At 41.5% G+C, this 19,304-nt stretch overlaps 1 protein-coding gene across 3 annotated transcripts in view; it reads right to left on the reverse strand.

The window, feature by feature from the left end:
• LDLRAP1 (low density lipoprotein receptor adaptor protein 1) overlaps window positions 1-19,304 on the reverse strand; it is an 84,692-nt gene that overhangs the window by 46,525 nt on the left and 18,863 nt on the right. For 2 of the 3 annotated variants that reach the window (XM_042439740.1, XM_042439739.1), the window contains exon 2: window positions 1,298-1,440. In XM_042439740.1, the coding sequence (XP_042295674.1) occupies window positions 1,298-1,440 (143 nt within the window). Of the gene's footprint in view, window positions 1-1,297; window positions 1,441-12,733; window positions 12,753-19,304 lie in introns of those variants that run through there. The other variant, XM_042439741.1, reaches the window with a different exon arrangement.

Raw genomic sequence — 19,304 nt, forward strand, 5'->3', positions numbered from 1 at the left:
TATGTTATGGGAGCTGCCTTCCAACAAGAGGCCAGCCCATGATTTGAAGAAAGATATGCAATGCTTCCTCTATTCAAGCAAGTGTTTGGAAACCCATTATAAATCATGACCATTTTATGTTAGCTAATTCTCTATAATTGCAACCATTTATGCATTTTATGAACTATATTCTATTTTATGAACTGAATTTTTATGTGATTTTAATGTTACTTGAATGAATTTTTCCCAAGTGTTCTTGGACCATAACTTTTAAATGCAAGGCTCTATGGCATTTAAGTGTAGATAAGTGGACCCTACAATGAAAAGTTTCAGTGTGGAGGCCTCCTGTCCTAATGTTTCACTTCTCGAGTCTACTCCTATCCCAGTTTTCCATTATCCACCCCATCAGCATTTCATGACTACTGGGCCTACTCTGATCTCATTGGGGTTTGGGATATGTAGATTGTTTTGAGATCTTTCGCATCTCTGCATCTCTTTTTGTACATGGATTCAGCCTTTTCGCTATACAGCTGGCCCTCTGTATTCACAATTTCTTCATCCATGATGGATTCAACCATCCATGGCTTGAAAACGTTTTAAATGTTTGTGAAAGCAAACCTTGATTTGGCCATTTTATATAAGGGATAGCATTTTATTATGACATTGTAGAATGTAGAATGTTAATGGGATTTTGGTATCAAGAGGGGTTGGGTCCCAGAACCAAACCCCACTGTATAAGCAAGGAGACTTGGTTTTCAAAATTAATGAAATAATTAAATTACAAACCCACTGACCTTACTGAAAGCTCTCTCTCTCTGTTTTTTTAAAAGAAACACATAGATACATTTTTAAAAAATTACTCTTTTAAAAAAAAATGATCCTGTTTGTAGACATCTTGCATTAAAGTAACCATTTTTCATTGTTTATACTCAAATGTGCATTTCTACATGCAACTCATGCTAAAAAGAATATTTTGCAGGTGTTTCAAAGCAAAGAAAATAAATAAATAGAACAGACAAACAAGAAGGATTCAGAAGTGTAAGCCAGAACCTCGTCAAAAGGGCAAGTCACCCACATTTCCAGCTTTGCTTAAGCTTTTCAAAGCTAAGACAAGGTTGCATGGGAAGTAAAGCCATGTGCTCATGTTTCAAAGCACATCTCTCTATTAACCATGGGTAAACCATGGAGGTTGCAAGGTGCAGTTCCAGTCTTTATAAGCAGGAATGGCAGTTTCCAGGTTGCCTGAAGCAATCAAAGACATTTGGGGTAGGACAGAGCAGAGTAAGGATTACTTTAGAACCAGACCACCATCACTCACTGTTGCTACAATTCTTTTGACAGCAGCAGCAGACAGCTCCTCTCCTTTGGGCTGTTCAACTAACGTCATACCCAGGTACTTCAAGTTGAAGAGCATCCCCTCCAGCAAGGTTTCTCTGGTGTCGGTCCAGTTTTCTGGAAGCTCTGCAGAATTAAGCAGAAAGTTTTATTACTAAGAATGTTTTAGTAATGCACTGAATGAATGAACTCTAATATTACCTATTTATCAGTGCTTGGATGTTACTTTTTTGGATTACAACTTGCAGAAACCTCTAATCATGTTAATGGGAAAATTCTGTGAGTTGTAGTCTAGGAAAAAACTTTTGCAAACTCTGCTTATTTATACACATCACCAAATTTTAGCCCTGTCCCCCTTCACACTACATAGTTATAGCATTATGATTCCATTTTAACCGCTGTAGTAGTCCATCCTATAGAATCCTGGGACCTTACAGACCACAATTCCTAGAATCCCTAGCTAGCATGGCTATTGGGCCTGTTGGATGGAGGATTTTTGATGCTGTGATCCAAAACAAATTCTAGAACCGTGTCACACTCTCCCATAATATGGACAGTGTCGCAGCCATGATAGGATGGTATCAGAGAGAGAAAATGGTTGTGTGCCATCTCTAAAATATTTGGTCTGGCAAGAGCACTGAGGCACCTGTTAGCTTTGATGCTGCAAAGACGAGTGGGAATCATTCTGGTAGCTGTGATGCCTTCACCCAACAATTGCCAAGTCCACATTTTCCTTGCCTATCTATCCTGTAGGGAAGGCAAAAGGGGAATTCCATTACCACTTACTGCTGACAGCAGGATCCAAGGCAATGTACATTTTAAAAGGATGATACATTTGCCCTCCATGACCAATGATAAGAGACTCATTGGAACTGTAGTGCAAAATATCTACAGGAGCACTGTTTGTTTGTCCCTGCTCTAAAGCTACACTGAAGGCCAGGATCAGGGAATTTTTAGATATCTAGGGGCTAATTCCCGCTCTGGACTTAGCATGGGATTTGGTTCGTTGAAGTTGAAGTGTATTTTCACTAAAGCAAGATTTTAGACAATACTGCCCCTTAAGGTTTCCAGGATTGTGATTCTCTCCGTCTTGAACCACAAAAAAATCCTCTTCCGCCTACAAAACCAAGCAGGGGGGCATATGTCGTTGGTCCATGGACCGTTTGTTGCCAACCCTGGTTGTAGAAGCATCTTGAGACATACACCAGCCAGGGGGCTGGAGCCAGAATGCCCATTCTGAGCCTGTGTGTGTATGTGTACTTTCTTAGATTTCAAATAGTTTCCGACTTATGGTGACTATAAGGCAAACCTATCATGAGGTTTTCTTGGCAAGATTTGTTCAGAGGAGGCTTGCCTTTCCCTGAGGCTGAGAGGATGTGACTTGCCGCCTGATCAAGTATAAAGAAGAACCTCGGACTAGAATGCAACATTTTACAGGACAGGACTGAGAATGCAGTCAAGCCATTATCATCTGTGTGTTTGCTTTTGTGTTTCCCCAATAACTGATCAACCTCAAGTCTCTGCCTTTCCCAAGCAGATATTGTAAAGAAGAAACGTCTTGCAAGATCTTAAAATACTCTCCTCTTTATTAGCTCTTCACAACTTCAGGGCCCATGTGGTGTCTAGGATTGTCGCTCAGCCAGAATATTATTATCCCCTTGGCCAGTGGCCAGAATTGGAGGATGCACAGACAGCAGTTTTTTTAGCCAAAGCTCTCCTTTTCACTCATATGTACGTGCTTCACTGTCACACTGCATGGACGTGCATTACAGCTGCACTCCCCAACCTGGCACCTTCAATACGTGCTGAAATACAAACCCCAGAATCCACAGCCAGCTGGGGATGGTGGGGAATGTAGTCAGCACATAAGGAGAGGAGTGCTGTGTTGAGAAGGATATAATGTGGCATCCATAAGGTAAAGGATGGGGTGGGTGAAAGATTTGGTTTGAATGTACAGTATAATCTAAGACAGTACTGTAGTCACTGTCTGTCATCCCAATGAAGGTCACACCAGCAGAGCATCTGTGATTAAAGTGTGAAATACCACTTGCCTCAGCACAGTTTCTGGTCAGCTGAGGAAGCATTCCCTTCACACAGAACAAGCACTCAACATATGCTCAGTACCTCATTGCCCACAGCCCCTTCTTTTCCTCTATGGAAACAGCACTCTGTCCATGATCAAAGGCACATAGGGATATTATGCTAAGATTATTCTTATATTTTTGTGCACAAAACAAGTAGCAAAATGAATGCATTGTATGGATAATCAATTCCAAGTAATTTGGAAATAAGGGAAAGATAAAATTGAGATTATGCCCATTGTCTACAATCCTGACTTTCATTCATCTAACCATTTGAAAACAGATTATGCTTTTATTTATGTGTCTGCATGGATCTTAATCTGTTGTTGTCGTGAGTCTTCAAGTTGTTTTCAATAGTGACCCTATCACAGGGTTTTCTTGGCTAGAGTTGCTTAGAAGGGGGGTTGCCTTTGCCTACCTCTGAGGCGGAGAGAGTGTGACTTGGCTAAGGTCAACCATGGCTTTCCATGGCTGAAAAGGGATTCGAACCCTGTCACTGTCCAATGCTCAAACCACTACACCACTCTAGATTCTTGATTAGGAGTTCAAATATGGCCATGAAGCTACTTCATGACTAATTTTACAGATTTTATAGGCAGTTTAGAAAAATTACTGTTTTGAATAGCTACTCCCAGAATACCTAGGCTAGCTGGGATATTCTAGGAGTTGTAGGCCAAGGTTAACTTGTCCAAGCTTTATTTTTATATCTGCCAATTTGAAAAGGTATTAGTCTCTTACATTACTGTCTCTGTTTTTAGACAACTATAATGTAATTTATTTTTATATCTGTAACTTTGAGCCAGGGTAGCATAGTGGTTTGAGTGTTGGACTACAACTCTGGAGACCGGGGTTCAATTCCCACCTTGGCCATGAAACCCATTAGGTAACCTTGAACAGGTCACATGCTCTCAGCCTTAGGGGAAGGCAAAGGTAAACCTCCTCCGAACTAATCTGGTCAAGAAAACCCAGTGATATGTTCACCTTAGAGTCGCCATGAGTCGGAAACAACTCAAAGGCACCCACCACACACAATTTTGAATGCTGCTTTGGCTTGTTCTTGGTTTTTTACTGCAAGTGTGTCTTTGATTTTAGTAGCGCCTTGTGAAAAATTAAGACATAATAAGGCAAAGGCATAATAAGGCAATCCCCTGCAAGCACTGTGAACATGGAAATCCTCCAAACACAGGCATCTCAGACAGGAAGCCTGCACAATGAACTTACTACCATTCCTTAACCTCCTTCCAAGATTTTCAGCACAGTCACTCTAAAAGACACCAGGATATCAGAAGGGTGGTGACAGGGAGACTAAAACAAAGACTGAATAAGGCTATTGTCCGATGTGAACCTGAAGCAAGGGAGAATTTTGTTACTGTTATCTTGGAAAGTCTGTGCTTGCAAACCTGCTTCTCAAGTTTTCCAGCTGTTGAGTTAGGTATCCTGCCCCTGCCCCACAGATCTGATGTGAAACACACAAAGCCACCAATTCACTGTTCCAGCAGATACCCATTTTGAAAGGAAGGAATAGAACACAAGGGAAATGAGGAGGCACAATAGATGAGAGCCTTGCCCTGGACATTTGAACATCCATACTTCAATAATGTTGAATATTCACTGAATTTTGAACAGCTTTCTCTTCTAAATTCCTGGGATTGCAGGTGCTAGTCAAAACAACAGATATTGGCTATGAGGTTTTATCAACAAGTTGTTTATATAACTAGTTATATGCGAACTAATCCCCCCTTCTCACAAATGAGGCTTAACTAGTTCATTTGCCAGCTCACATCCCTATCAGAGCTTGGAAAGGGAGGCAAACTCACTTCCTGGTTCTCCCAAGAAGACTTTGCAAGTATATTTGCTGATTAACACCATTCACTGTTCCTGTGGTTCAACGAATAAAAGGTTTTGCCTCATTATTCATTGCAGGTGGGAGTTCACATGAGGAGGTGGTATAGCGCGCATGGAAGGGTGGTAGAAACAGGAGATGGAAAGAACTGAACTTCAGAGCTATGACCTTTGCATGCAAAATATGTGCTCTACTATTGATTTTTGCAGTCCAAGCTTCCTGATTCTCAATACTGTCTGCGTGTGTGTAGTAGATACAATTAGTCAGGAGCACAGATAAATGTTCTGTAGATGCTCAGAGGCCCCTGAAATATTTCTGCACATTGATTTACCAATAAGCTTTGCAGTACTCTAGTATGGCAGTGGGTCAGAAGCCTCTAAACAGAACTGAATACATAATTCCATATTTTCATTTTCAATCCAGGGAAAAATCTGCAGTGTCTGAAGACTGAGTGAATAGTTTATATGCTGGTAAGTTTAGGAAAGAAAGCGATCCAGTTTAATGATAAAACCGAAATAAGCAGATCGTTAGATTCCATGCTTTAGGACAACGTTGTCCAAACAATCAGTTTGGACAATAGCACCCTCTCTATGGCAAAACAGAATTATTACAAATCATTGATCTCTGCCAATGAGAGGTGTCCGCAGCAATTGTTCTCCACCTTCAACACTTTGCTTAAACCTCCCTCTCCTCCTGTCTCTTCATCATTCTCTCCTAATGACTTTGCTAATTACTTCATCTCTAAGATTACCACTATTCGCTCTGAGATAGTCCCCCCCCCCCATTCTTCTTCTGCTCTTAATCTTCTATCGCCCTCGCCTAACAAATTTTCTGTGTTTCCTCCTGCCTCTTTGGATGAACTCTCTGCACTTCTGAACTCTTCCAAACCTGCAACCTGTTCTCTTGATCTAATTCCTACTCGTCTTCTAATCTCTATAGCTCCCTCCTTTCTGCCCTTGCTTCTCCATATCTTCAATCTCTCTCTTTCTACAGGCTCCTTCCCATTGGACTTCAAACATGCTCTCATTTCCCCAATTCTGAAAAAACCTTCTCTTGACCCCTCCTCTTTGTCTAGCTATCATCCAATTTCTCTTCTTCCCTTTCTTTGTAAGGTTTTGGAATGGGTTGTTTATTTGCGCTGTCTTGAGTTTCTTGAAGCCAACTCCATCCTCGATCCCTTTCAGTCTGGTTTCCACCCAAGGCATTCTACAGAGACAGCTCTCACCAAGATCTCGAATGACCTTTTACAGGCCAAGGCTAATGGCCTTTACTCTGTTCTCATCCTTTTTGATCTGTCTGCAGCCTTTGACACCATTGATCACTGTCTTCTAGTTGATATACTTTCTGACCTTGGGTTCTCAGACTCTGTTCTTGACTGGTTTAGATCTTATTTGTCAGACAGATCTTTTGCAGTGGTTGCAGGTGATCAGACTTCATCTCCTGTTCCCTTATCAGTTGGAGTTCCCCAAGGCTTTGTTCTGGGTCCCCTTCTGTTTTCTCTCTACACACTGTCCTTAGGTAAACTCATTAGCTCTTTTGGTTTTTCCTACCATCTGTATGCCGATGACACCTAGTTGTATCTTTCCACCCTGACCTTTCTCCAAGGCTTGAACAGCAAGTTTCGTCTTGTCTCACAGCTATCTTACAGTGGATGCGCCATCGGCGTTTGAAGCTCAACATGTCCAAGACGGAGCTTCTTGTCTTTCCTCCTAAGTCCACCCTTCCACACTCCTTTTCTGTCTCTGTGGACAACATTTCTATTCAACCAGTCCAGCAAGCCCGCAGTCTTGGTTTTATCTTTGACTCTTCTCTGTCGTGTATCCCTCAGATCCAGGCCACAGCCAAGGCTTGTAGATTCTTTTTGTACAATATTGCTAAAATCTGACCATATCTCTCTGCCTCTACTGCCAAGATCCTGGTCCATGCCCTAGTGATCTCACGACTTGATTACTGTAACATCCTTCTGGCAGGGGTTCCTCTTTCTCACCTCCGTCCTTTAATCTCTGTCCAGCATTCAGCTGCACACATTATCACTTCCACCCACTGCTCTGACCACACCTCTCCTGTGTTAGCATCCCTTCACTGGCTCCCCCTCCCTTTCCGTATTCAGTATAAGCTCCTGCTGTCGACATTTAAAGCCCTCCATGATCTGGCCCCTACTTACTTATCAGACCTTCTTTCTCCTCACCTTCCCACCAGGGCCCTCCGTTCTGGTAGTCAAGGTTTGCTGTCTCAGCCCAGGATTTCCTCTGCCCCATCCCGGATTCACCCCTTTTCACTTGCTGCTCCTCACTCCTGGAATCCCACAAGCAAGAGCCATCACTTCTTTAACTAGTTTCAAAACGGAGTTGAAAACCATCCTGTTCAGAGAAGCCTTCCCAGGCATTGCATAATTGTCGCTTACTATTTGATGTTCTTTTGGTGCCTGTTTATCAAACCATTTCCTGTATTGCTGTGTACTGTATATGTATTATCTTACTTGAGAGTATGTATTTTCCCTGGAAGATTAACCATCCATTATGAAGCCAAGCCCTCCCTCCAGTCCATCTGCCTTGGTCCAGGCCTCGGAGGTAGAGAGGAACTGCTGGACCTCATCCCTTTTCCCTCCACCACTCCCTTCTCCTTTTGTGTCATGTCTTTTTAGATTGTAAGCCTGAGAGCAGGGAACCGTCTAATTAAAAAGATTGTATGTACAGCGCTGTGTAAATTTACAGCGCTTCAATAATAATAATAATAATAATAATAATAATAATAATAATAATGTGTTGAACTACAAACCATACCCTGTGTGTGTATGTGTGTGGCTTCAGGTTGCCTGTCAATGTATGATGATGCCATGAATTTTCAAAAGGTTTTATTAGGCAAGGAATAGTTAGTGGTTTTGCCAGTTCCTTTCTCAAGAATATAGCCTCCAGCATCTAGTATTCGTTGGGAGTCTCCCATCCAAGTACTAAGCAGAGCTGACCCTGCTTAGTTCCAGGTTCAGACAGGATCTGGTGCCTTTAGGGTATTTAGGCCTACCTATCAACCATTTGATGCAATTTCTAGTCCAGTGCATTTGGAAAGGGCCAAGCTGGAGTAATGGCAAGACTAAAAATATCCATAGTTGAAAAATACACACAAATACACTGTAGTTGATTAAAACACCGCATTAAAATGTGTACTTTAGGAAAAATGCATTCCAAAATATACACAAATGCCCATGCTGGGAAGGAAAGCCCTCCAATCTGGTATGGAATTAGGAGGGGATGGGCAGGCTGCTGGCACTCTGAGAAAAGCAAGAAAAATGAAAACTGACAGGTCTCACATTGCTAGGTGCAACCTTTGTTAAAACAACAACAACAACAACAACAACAACAACCCTTTTTGTGATTTTATGAGGGAACCACCATCCCACATCAGGAATAATTACTTTGGCATCTCAGTAATGCTTTGTGCCTGTGACCTTTCCATTCCCCTATTCTCACCATGTGGGTTTCACCACTGCCAGATTTCTAATGACAGATTGCAAACAATGCAACAGCGTTTGGGTGGAAAGAGATGACTTAAATGAGCTTTGCTTTCCAAGATTAAGAAGAACTTTTTAAGGATACTGCTGTCCAACCCTCAAGCCATAACACAGAGCAATTTTTACAGCCAGATTCCAGATAAAGGTGTGGTTGCTTTAGGAGGTTTTCCTGAAGGAGTGAACAAGAACTGCTGGGTCTTTACATTCAATACACCTTGCCAGGTAATCCTCGGTGATTCATAATCAAACCATAAGTATGGAAAGCAAAGCTCATTTAAGTCAGAAGAAAAATATGAAAGATGACTCATGAAGAAAGCAATGCATTAAGCACTGTGGCACATTACAATGGCAAGGAGTGTTATGTTCACTCTACACACATAGTGAGAGCATTGGAAAGTTACTTTCTGAACTGCAGTCCTCACAAATCTCCCAGTCAGATTGGAAATGATGCAGTCCAAAAAGGCAAACTTTACAAGTTCTGCATAGAAAAGGAAAGTTGACTTAACCTGCATAATTTACTCAAATTCCAAAGCAGTAGAATGCTATTTTTTCCCAGTGTTCCAGTTCTCCATTTGATCATTATATGGGGTTTATTTTATTTTTATGTTAAATTTAGAAGAATACTATCATTGCCTGTGACTGGAAATGGTACAATCTATTCTACCAACTCTGGCATTCCAGGCATTAGGCTGCATCAACAGAAGTATAGTGTCTGATCAAGGGAAGTAACAGTGCCACTATTTTCTGCTTTGGTCAGGCCCCACCTGGAATACTCTGTCCAGTTCTGGGCACCACAATTCAAAAAGGACGTTGAGAAACTGGAGCATGTCCAAAGGAGGGTGACCAAAATGGTGAAGGGTCTGGAAACCATGTCCTATAAGGAACGACTGAGGGAGCTGGGGATGTTTAGCCTGGAGAAGAGAAGGTTAAGAGGTGATATGACAGCCCTGTTTAAATATCTGAAGGGATGACATATTGAGCAGGGAATAAGCTTGTTTTCTGCTGCTCCAGAGAGTAGGACCCGGAGCAATGGATGCAAGCTCCAGGAAAAGAGATTCCACCTCAACATTAGGAGGAACTTCCTGACAGTAAGGGCTGTTCGACAGTGGAACACACTCCTTCCTCGGAGTACAGATGAGCCTCCTTCTTTTGAGGTCTTTAAGCAGAAGCTGGATGGCCATCTGTCAAGGATGCTTTGATTGAGATTTCCTGCATGGCAGGGGGGTTGGACTGGATGACCCTTGTGGTCTCTTCCAACTCTATGATTCTAAGGTCACCTGGTAAGTTTGCATGGCCAAGCAGGAATTCAAACTCTGATCTCCAGAGTCCTAGTCCAATGCTCAAACCACTACATCACACTGGCTCTGGGATTAGAAAGCTAAATTTCCACAAATTAAAGGGAGGAACAGTTTGTCCATCTGGAATATTCAAAATGCCCCAATAACCCTGTTTATAAAATTGATTATAAATTGTGTGGCCTTCCAGATGTTTTGTACTGCAACTTTCCTGACCCCTTAGCACTGACTATTTTGGATGGGAATTGAAGTTCCTCCCCTAATCTGGAGGGCCATGGATCAAACGTCCCTGACTTTTATCCTTATCTTACTTGCGACACTCCTGCCTATGGAGTTAATTCTTTCTATTAATGGTACAGAGTAGCCTCTCTCCTACTGGAAAGATGAGTGGAGCAGAGAGTAAAAAAAATCCAGTGTCATCTGTAATCTCTATTCCTTGACATGGGACTTCCTAAACCCACAGATACAAATATACCTAGCTTTGCTTGTGCAGGATCAGGCTGTTAGCCACCCAAATCATGTTACTCCCTTGCCAAAGTAAAATAAGATAGAACAAAAGGAGATCAACTGAGATTTTCTTCTATTCAAAAGCTCTGGGTGTATTGCAAGATAATCCAAGGGTCTCAGCAACCCTGCAAGGCAAGTCTGTCTGATTAATAATATAGTTGTCCCTCCATATTCGCTAGGGTTAGGGGAACAAGACCCCCGTGCATATGGAAAAAATGCAAATAACAAAAACACTGTTTTTACCTGAGAGGACACCTCTCTAGGAATCTCTAGGTCCTCCAGTGCAACTCTGTGGTCAATATCCAACATACACTGACCATAGAATGGCACTGGAGTAGCTACAAATGGTCTTTCAGTGCAACTTTTCGTTAAAGTTGACCACAGAGTTGCACTGGAGGACCTAGACAGTCCTAGAGAGAACATATTAATGAAATCCGTGAATAATCAAATCCGCAAATATCAAAGCCGCAAATATGGAGGGATGACTGTAATTGGCTCCAGCAGGACACTCTGGTGAGTCTCACAACTAAACAGGGATTGATCTGGGATTATAAACATATTTACTGTTTGGATCTATTTTATATTGTGAGGACTTTTAGCTTTTAACAATAAACTTCTATACATACATAAACATATGAGATGATTAAAACAAACAAAAATTATTGCTAGTACTGGACTGAAAATTCAAGAGTCACTTAATACTTTTTTGAAAACAGCACTTTCTTTTTTACATGGTGCATGTCATTCATACAAATCCTCCCACTACTACCTTATTTCATGCTCTGTTACCACTGATAAGAACTGCCCCATTGTGCATAACCATGCATTGAAAGTGTGGGAATGAAACCACTAACCACAAGTTGATTTGTCTGCAACATGCCTGAGCCTCATTGGGGAAGATGGTGCTTCCCCACCACCACAATGTTTAGAGGAGAAGGTGGGCACCTCCTGGTTTCTTAAGTCAGAAGGAATTTGTACCAAACCTGCCTGATCAAGGGTGATTTTAAGAAAGTAGGATAGGAGACACAACCAGACCATGAAAACATTACACTTTGGGGCAAAAACTCCCAACAGCAATACTGCTTTGCACTGCAGTCCAAAAACTAACTGTCCCAAGTTGTTGTCATAGCACAATTCTGATTGCTTCCATTACCAGCTCACAATAATTGGATAAGGTAGCTCCCTATTAGTGTGTGCACGCATGCATATGTGCCTTCAACTTGCTGTTTAACTTATGGTGACCCCATGAATTTCATCCAAGCACTAATCAGGGCTGACCCTGCTTAGCTTCCAAGATCACATGCCTTTCTTAGGCAAGGAATACTCAGAGGAGGCTTTGCCACTTCCTTCCTCTGCAGTACAGCGTACATCACCTGGTATTCCTTGGTGGTTTCTCATCCAAGTACTAACCAGGGCTGACCCTGCTTAGCTTCCAAGATCACATGTCTTTTACACTCGTTTTACACAGGACACAACATGCCAAAGACCCACAAGCTAAATGAGGTGGCAAGATCTGAATCCTATCTCTTTCTGTGTTCCATTATCTGAAACAAATGCAGTGGTTTAGGTATGCCAGCTTCCAGCCCTGGTATGATGATTAGCACCACCTTTTCTATAGATAGTTTGCACTATAATTCTCTCCTGCCCTAGGCAGCATGGCCACTGATTGGGGACAATGGAATCTGTGGTCCAAAACACATTGAAGAAGACTACAATAGCAAATTATAGCACCTCCTGGTTTCTTCAGTCATGAAGCATTTTTTTAAAAAGCTAAAATCACAGATGGCTCTCAAAAGGAGTATGTTTTGGACACAGGCTTGTTCAACCAGTCCTGATGAATGAGCCTGTTAATTGCCTAAGGATTTGTTTTATGGGCCTGACCTCCCAGAGGTGAAAACAGTGGCAACAAATGGCAGGCAGGCAGGCCTTCTGTGCATCAGTACCGTAGCTCCCAGGATCTGGGAATGGTAGCCCTAAAATCCCTTTTATTGGTTCCCCTGAGAACTAGTAAAAAGAGTATTCTTTTTCTTCCAGCAAATTTGGCAATTAATGTTGCCCCTTCATTTTAGTGTAGAGGTAGGAAACTGTGATATTATTTTTGGAGTGGACATCCCATAAACCATTGCCACCAGTTATGTTGACTAGGGTTGTCAGATATAAGCCAAAAACATCTATAGCTGCCCACCTCTTTTAGTGGGTTCTCTTCAGTTTACACTAGTTGTCTGGAACCAGGATGTCTGGACCAGTTTGTTTCACTAGAGTCCACATAGATGCTGTTGCTTTGTGTCATCAAGTTGACTCTGATTTACGGCAAGCCTGGTGTAGGTTTTTTGGGCGGGAGGGTATACTTGGAGGAAGCTTACCACTGCCTTCCTCTTGGGCTGAGAGAAAGAGAGAGAGAGAGAGAGATTTATCCAGGTCACCCAGTCAGTTTCCAGGGCTGAGTGAAGATTTGAACCCTGGCCTCCCAAAGTCCTAATACTCAGACCATCAGAGCATACAGGCTCATATATCAACTTAAAAAGGAAAGACTGTGTACTGAAAGGGTATAGAAACAATTATTCAATACAAAGAACAACATGAAACAAAGCATGGGAGGAGGAGGAGGAGGAGGAGGAGGAGAGGAACATTTCTGAGGAAAATTCCTGGCTTATTATATTTGGGCAGAGGCCTAAAACGTGCCCTTTAGCAGTAGAAAATAATTCAAGATGAAGGATTATGCTTTGTGCAAAGCAAGAAAATTAATCAAAATGCCTAAGTGCCACAAAAATACACACTCAGTTGACCAGGATTAGATCCCCCCGCCGCCTCTTTAAGAGCCATTAAAGACACAGCTTCGTTTCATGGTCTTTATCTCATGCTTCCAGAAAACATAAATTTATTTGAAGGTGGCTTGCTTCAAACAAACCATAGCTGAGGTTAAGTATAGTTTTTTGGGTTTAGGTGACATAACAAGCTATGATTGTTATGATAAAAAGAAGAGTCAGATTCTCTCCTTGTGGCTAGGAGGCCAGATTCATTCTAAACATTAAACCAGTAATTCTCAAATGTGTTTCTGCAGTTCAGATCAGGGTAATAGTTACTTTTAGGACTACAACTCCCAGAACTAACTAGGTGGCCAACCTTAAAAATAACTTTCCTGAGCTCTGACCCCACAAGCCCCAGAAACCTTAGTCATGGGATCATAAAAGCTGTAGTTTAGCAATACCGGGGGGCCCAAAACTAAAAACCAGGGCATTGAATGGTGGATGAGTACACAGGGACATAAGGCTGGCATGACCTCAGGATTACAGTTTAACACCTGGGACCCAGTAAAGGTGAAGTATGCATTAACATAAAGCCCAGGTCTGTGTGTAGCACAGTTTCAAAGTTATGCAAATAAAAAGCTGTTGAAACTTCCAGAAATCTGCAAACAGTTTGGCAGTGTTTTCCTCACTGCTTCTTGCTTCAAAAACACTGTACAAGTATGCAAGGCTGTGTGGGCTATAAAAGAGCGAGCACCAGAGCTAGGAGTCAGGCACCCTGCCTTTTGATCTCTGTTTTGACAATTTCCGCAGGCTCTGAAAGCCACTTAACCTTTGCGCTCTGTTCCTCTTCAACTCAAGCCCTGCCGCGTAAAACATGAATGCTGAAGACCTGGACCTCCAAGGGGTGCAGGATGATTGGTGCCTAGCATTTCCAAGCCCCTCAGCTCTAAACCCAGCAAGAACTGCAAAGCACAGAAAGCACAAGTGAGTCATTTGAGCAAGAAGTGCTTTAGCAACAGTAGACAGCAACCAATACCCTCATTATGTATGGGTGACTACCAGCAGCAGCCAGGGGGGCAGTGAGTTAAAATCCTGCCACTGTCATACACTCTGCACGTAGCTTTCTGCAACTCCCTTTCTCTCCCTCCCATCCCACTACTATATAGTGGGTTTGCACATGACCTACTTTGCAGGACTGATGTGAGGACAACCCAAGTCTTAAACCAAGTGCCCAGTTGCCAAAGAACTATTTTACAATGACAGAATTCAGAGACGTCATAGCCATATTAGTCTGGAGTATCAGTATGCAAAGGGATCTTGTAGCATCCTGAGCAATAGCCCATCTCACCCGTAAATGAAATTTATGTTGAAGATAGCAATGCACACCTGCATTGTTGCATCCTTTTCCCTGCAGCAATCTCTTCCTTTTCCTCTTCACTTTTTAATCACTTATTCTCTATTAAAATGCAGATTGCAAGATGTTACTCTTTAGGCTGGCAGACTTCGGATTTAATGGCAACACCTCTTCAGACAGAGGACTTTGCTGGCCTACCTAGAAATGTCATGAATTTAACCTGAAACCTTACATGCAAAGCATGTGCTTTATCAGAGCTACAGCATTCTCCTTCCATGCATGGGACACTACATATGTAAACTATTTAAAGGAAGACTTTATTGAGTCACAGAACACTGTGGGGATATTTTGAAATCCTGATAATGGGGCAAGCTCTGGCATCTAAAAAATATTGCAAGAAGACTCAGAGCTGTTGTCTGCAGCTAAGTGTGCTTGTTTGCTCAAGCTCACTATAACATCCGGAGAATAAATCTCTTGGTTTCCATTGCATTCTTCAGAGAACTGTCTGGATATCACGAAGCATTCCAGAAGGCAGCCACTCACTGGAACGTTTTGAGACAAGCCTCTAAAACATCTGCTCCTATGTGGCAGAAAGATTAGTGAGCATTCAGGCTACGTGTTAAAGTGTGCTATCGTTTTTAAAGTTAGAAATGCTAATGCGATACACATGCTTGAGCAATCTTTAAACTGAGAGTACAACAACCAAGAAAGAACTTCATGTCCTTCACATTTCCCAAAATGTAGGCTCTCCTGCGATAATAACACCAGAAATATTTTGGCCTGTAGTTTGTTTACATGCAGAACAGAGGTTAAGGGAAGTTGAGAGGCAAAAGCCCTTGCGATATCAGGAGCTCCTACTCCATCTTTGTTTTGACCCTGGTTTATGAGATCTTTATAAACAAGGCACAAAACGGCTATCAGTGGTGGGAAACTTGTTTGCAATTCCAAACAAACACAATGAACTTGAACAATTCAAAAGAAGCAGCAAGCAAATAGAACGCAGACACTCTAATATTGTCTGCAGAGATATTGCCAGCAGATTCTGCATCTCCAGAATCCCCTCACTTGGCATGACCATGCTGGCTGGTGGATACTGGGAGCTGTAATTTAAAAAGTAATATTTTTAAGGGGGGAAATGGAAAGTTACTTTAATATCTGACAACAGCTGCATGAGTTTTATATGCTGCAAAATGGAAAGAAAATAGATGCCCAGGTACTAATGAATGGGTAAACAAGTTGTACGGTTATATGGAAACCAATAAATTAACTGAGATGATAAGAAAGAGATCAATAGATTAAATAGACATGATAAAACATTTTAATGCAATATGTCAACTCAGGCAATGAAAGAGAGCAGAAAAAGTACACTTGAATAACATCCTCCACCAATATCAAAACTTTTCTGCCTCTAGAAAGCTTATAGAGAAGGATAGTGAAAGGGTTTCAGCTGAGCTGCCATTCTTATGGCACTAAGACTTTTTGACAAGAAGACATTTTCAATCATACTGTTCATTCCCCCATGTTCTAAAATAGTATAGGTCTGAAAGAGCCACAATGAGTTAAATATCTGCATAGATAGATTGTAGGAAGCCATTCTCAGAAGAGTGTTTGAAGGGTGTATAGATCTCATCCATTCCCTCTGAACTCCAAGTTCCAAATGACCTGCAGACATCACAGATCTCATTTCTCCTATTTAAATGTTGCTTTAATAGGAGAAACCTTGGCTCAAAGCTTCTGTGTTCCAGCAAGCGAGACAATTAATGTATTGTATGAAATGGCTCTGAGCCTCCTGATATCAATGAAAGGAATCCCTATTGTGTATTCCCTAGCAGACTGATGGCTCTTTCCTTCTGCGCTGGGAACCTTCCAGACAGAAAACTGCAGAATATGCTTCTTCACAGTTTAGCAGCCGCTGTCTATTTCTATACTAAGCATTCTGCCAGTGAAAACAGAGTCACTCACCCATGGCCACCCACGCATTGCATCTCTATTGTGCTAACTGAACCTTGGACTCTGAATGTAGGAGAAAAAAAGCTGAGGAATCCTGAGGCATGCCTGGGACAGTAGAATCCCTGCAAGTAAAACAAGAACAAACAATCTAGCACTCCAGGGAGAAAACTTTTAGATTGGCAGCAAATTCCAACAAGAAATACTCAACAAGTATTGTATATGCCAGTGGTGGCAAACCTATGGCACGCTAGCCGGAGGTGGCACTCAGAGCCCTCTCTGTGGGCACACACCCTGTCACCCTACCACAGAGTTTGCCAGAGTTTTTACTAGAAAGCCAAAGGAACATGGCTCTTTGTGATAAATAAGTGGGTTTTGGGTTGGGCAGTTTGGGCACTCGGTCTGTAAAAGGCTTGCCATCACTGGTATATGCTCATGTCTAAGTCTAGAAATTTTAGTCAAAAAATTGACCCCAAAACCCTGAGTTGACTTATCTATGGGTCAATGTATGCATTATACTTTAACTCGTATTTTAAAAAGAATCATCCCCTGGTGAAAGTCAAGAGTGTAATCTGTTCTGGGAACACTGATTTTTCTCATCCAGCCAGCCTTTAGGGTGAGAGCAAGCAGTTATGCCTGCTGGAATTTTGTAAGTTCTTTGACATAGTTTTTCTTTGCTTCATCCTATAGATCTTTTGTTAGATTCTCCTAAGTTTTACCCTCAAGTTATTCATGGGTCATATAAAAACCCATCCTTCTGGCTCTCAAACCTGCCCTCAACTTATGCATGAATTCAACTTATACTCAACCATATACAGTATTCATCAGACAGGTTTGGCTGTTCTTTCTTGGGTTTGAATAAGAGAATAGGCTTTTCATCATATTACCTTGCCTCACTAGGCAGGTTTGTCTGAGGTACAACATAACCTTTGCTAGCTTTATGGCTACTGTTTCAGCCATTTTCTTATTTTTTTGCATTCCCACCCCTTCTCCATTGTTTCTCCTGTTTCTATCCCACACCGTCAAGTTCACCTTGAGGTTAAATTCTACTTGGATTTGTCAAAACCTTTTCGTCACAATATATATGTTCACCTGTCTATGCTGGGTGTCTTTATCACCTTTCAATAATCATAAAGCAACTGCTATTCAGATCATCACTTGCTGGTAACTTACACATTTCTATTCTTCCATATATCACCCACAACACCCAGTATGTGTATAAATATCTACCAACTGAAGCTATATTCTATGCATCTCATAAACCAGGCTAGAGTCCATAAAAGCTGATACCAAATATAACTTCTGAGTCTTTATAAGATGCTAGAAGATGTTCTGCCACAGTTAAAGTCTGTTTTTATTTTCTCTGTGCCGATTTTCTACATGCAGAAAAGGTTATTTAAAACATACAAACGGAAGCCAGCAAAAACGATTTTTCAACCAATGATCCTATCACCTAGTCTTCATTTTCTCCCTCTCTATTTTTATTTTCAAAAGTGATGACAAACAGAAGGGAAGTGTGTCTGCGTGTGAAGAATGGAAACCATTACATCCCAATTAAGTTATCGATAGAACATTTAAGTTGGAATCTGTTGGTGCGCTACATTGGTGTAACTATGCCAACATAGGCAATGGCAACAGGAGAAAATAAGCATAGTAATCATGAATTAAGACGTCAGAACTGAAGAAATAAGAGGGTGATTTGGAGTCCAGAAATGATATCTTTCTTCCCTTGTCTATGGAAGCCTGGAAAAAAGTGAAAATGCTAGCATAGTTCATTAAGAGAATTCAAGGACAGTGACTTGAAAATATTTTTCTCTCTTCTCTTTGTAAGTAAAAATGTAAATAATTCCTTTATTATAGTAAAGAACCGGCATATAAAATATACAGCATATTATAAAGGCACTACAATTGACACTGTGATCAGCACCAGGATTCATAAATGCCACATTACCCAATGACATTGGTGGAGAATCTCTCAATGACAATGACACACTTTAAGTAGTGTGCAGAAAGAGGCACCAGTAAATGACTTCTGAATGTCTTTTATCATGAAAATCCTGTGCAATAGCAAGTTTACAGCTGAATCTAAGGAACACAACAATAATGAGCAGAGATGATTTATGTAACTTTTAAGCAGGTGATGAAGACATTGAAATATTTAAAGATTTTTCCATAAATCAGAATGGAGACTGTAGTCACGAAACCATAAAACTAGGATGTGGAAGGACAGCTCCAAAGGAACTAGACACGATTCTCAAGCGTAAAGATGTATAATCGCATATCAAAGTCAGGACTCCCCATGCTATTATATTTCCTATTCCTATGTATGGTTGTGAAAGCTGGACAGTAAAGAAACCGGTTAGGAGGAGAACCAACTGATCTGAAATGTGATGCTGAAGGAGAGTTCTAGAAATACCAAAAACTGCCAAAAAAGACAAATAAATGGGTCCAATAGCAAATAATGACCTAAGGCCTGTTACAGACTGCCAAAATAAAGCTGCTTCGGGTCTCTTTGGAGGTATGCTATTTAAATGATGCCTGGGTCCTAAGAGTCCGGAGGTCGCGCCAAAGCCACACTCCATTCCTAAGCACTGGAGGGCAGCTTTGGTGCAGCTTCCGGATTCTTAGGATGCATGCAATTATTTAAATAGCATACCTCCAAAGAGACCCAACAGCTTTATTTGGGCAGTCTGTAATAGGCCTAACCT

The sequence above is a fragment of the Sceloporus undulatus genome, chromosome 9 (assembly GCF_019175285.1).
Source record: "Sceloporus undulatus isolate JIND9_A2432 ecotype Alabama chromosome 9, SceUnd_v1.1, whole genome shotgun sequence".
NCBI classification, from domain to species: Eukaryota; Metazoa; Chordata; class Lepidosauria; order Squamata; family Phrynosomatidae; genus Sceloporus; species Sceloporus undulatus.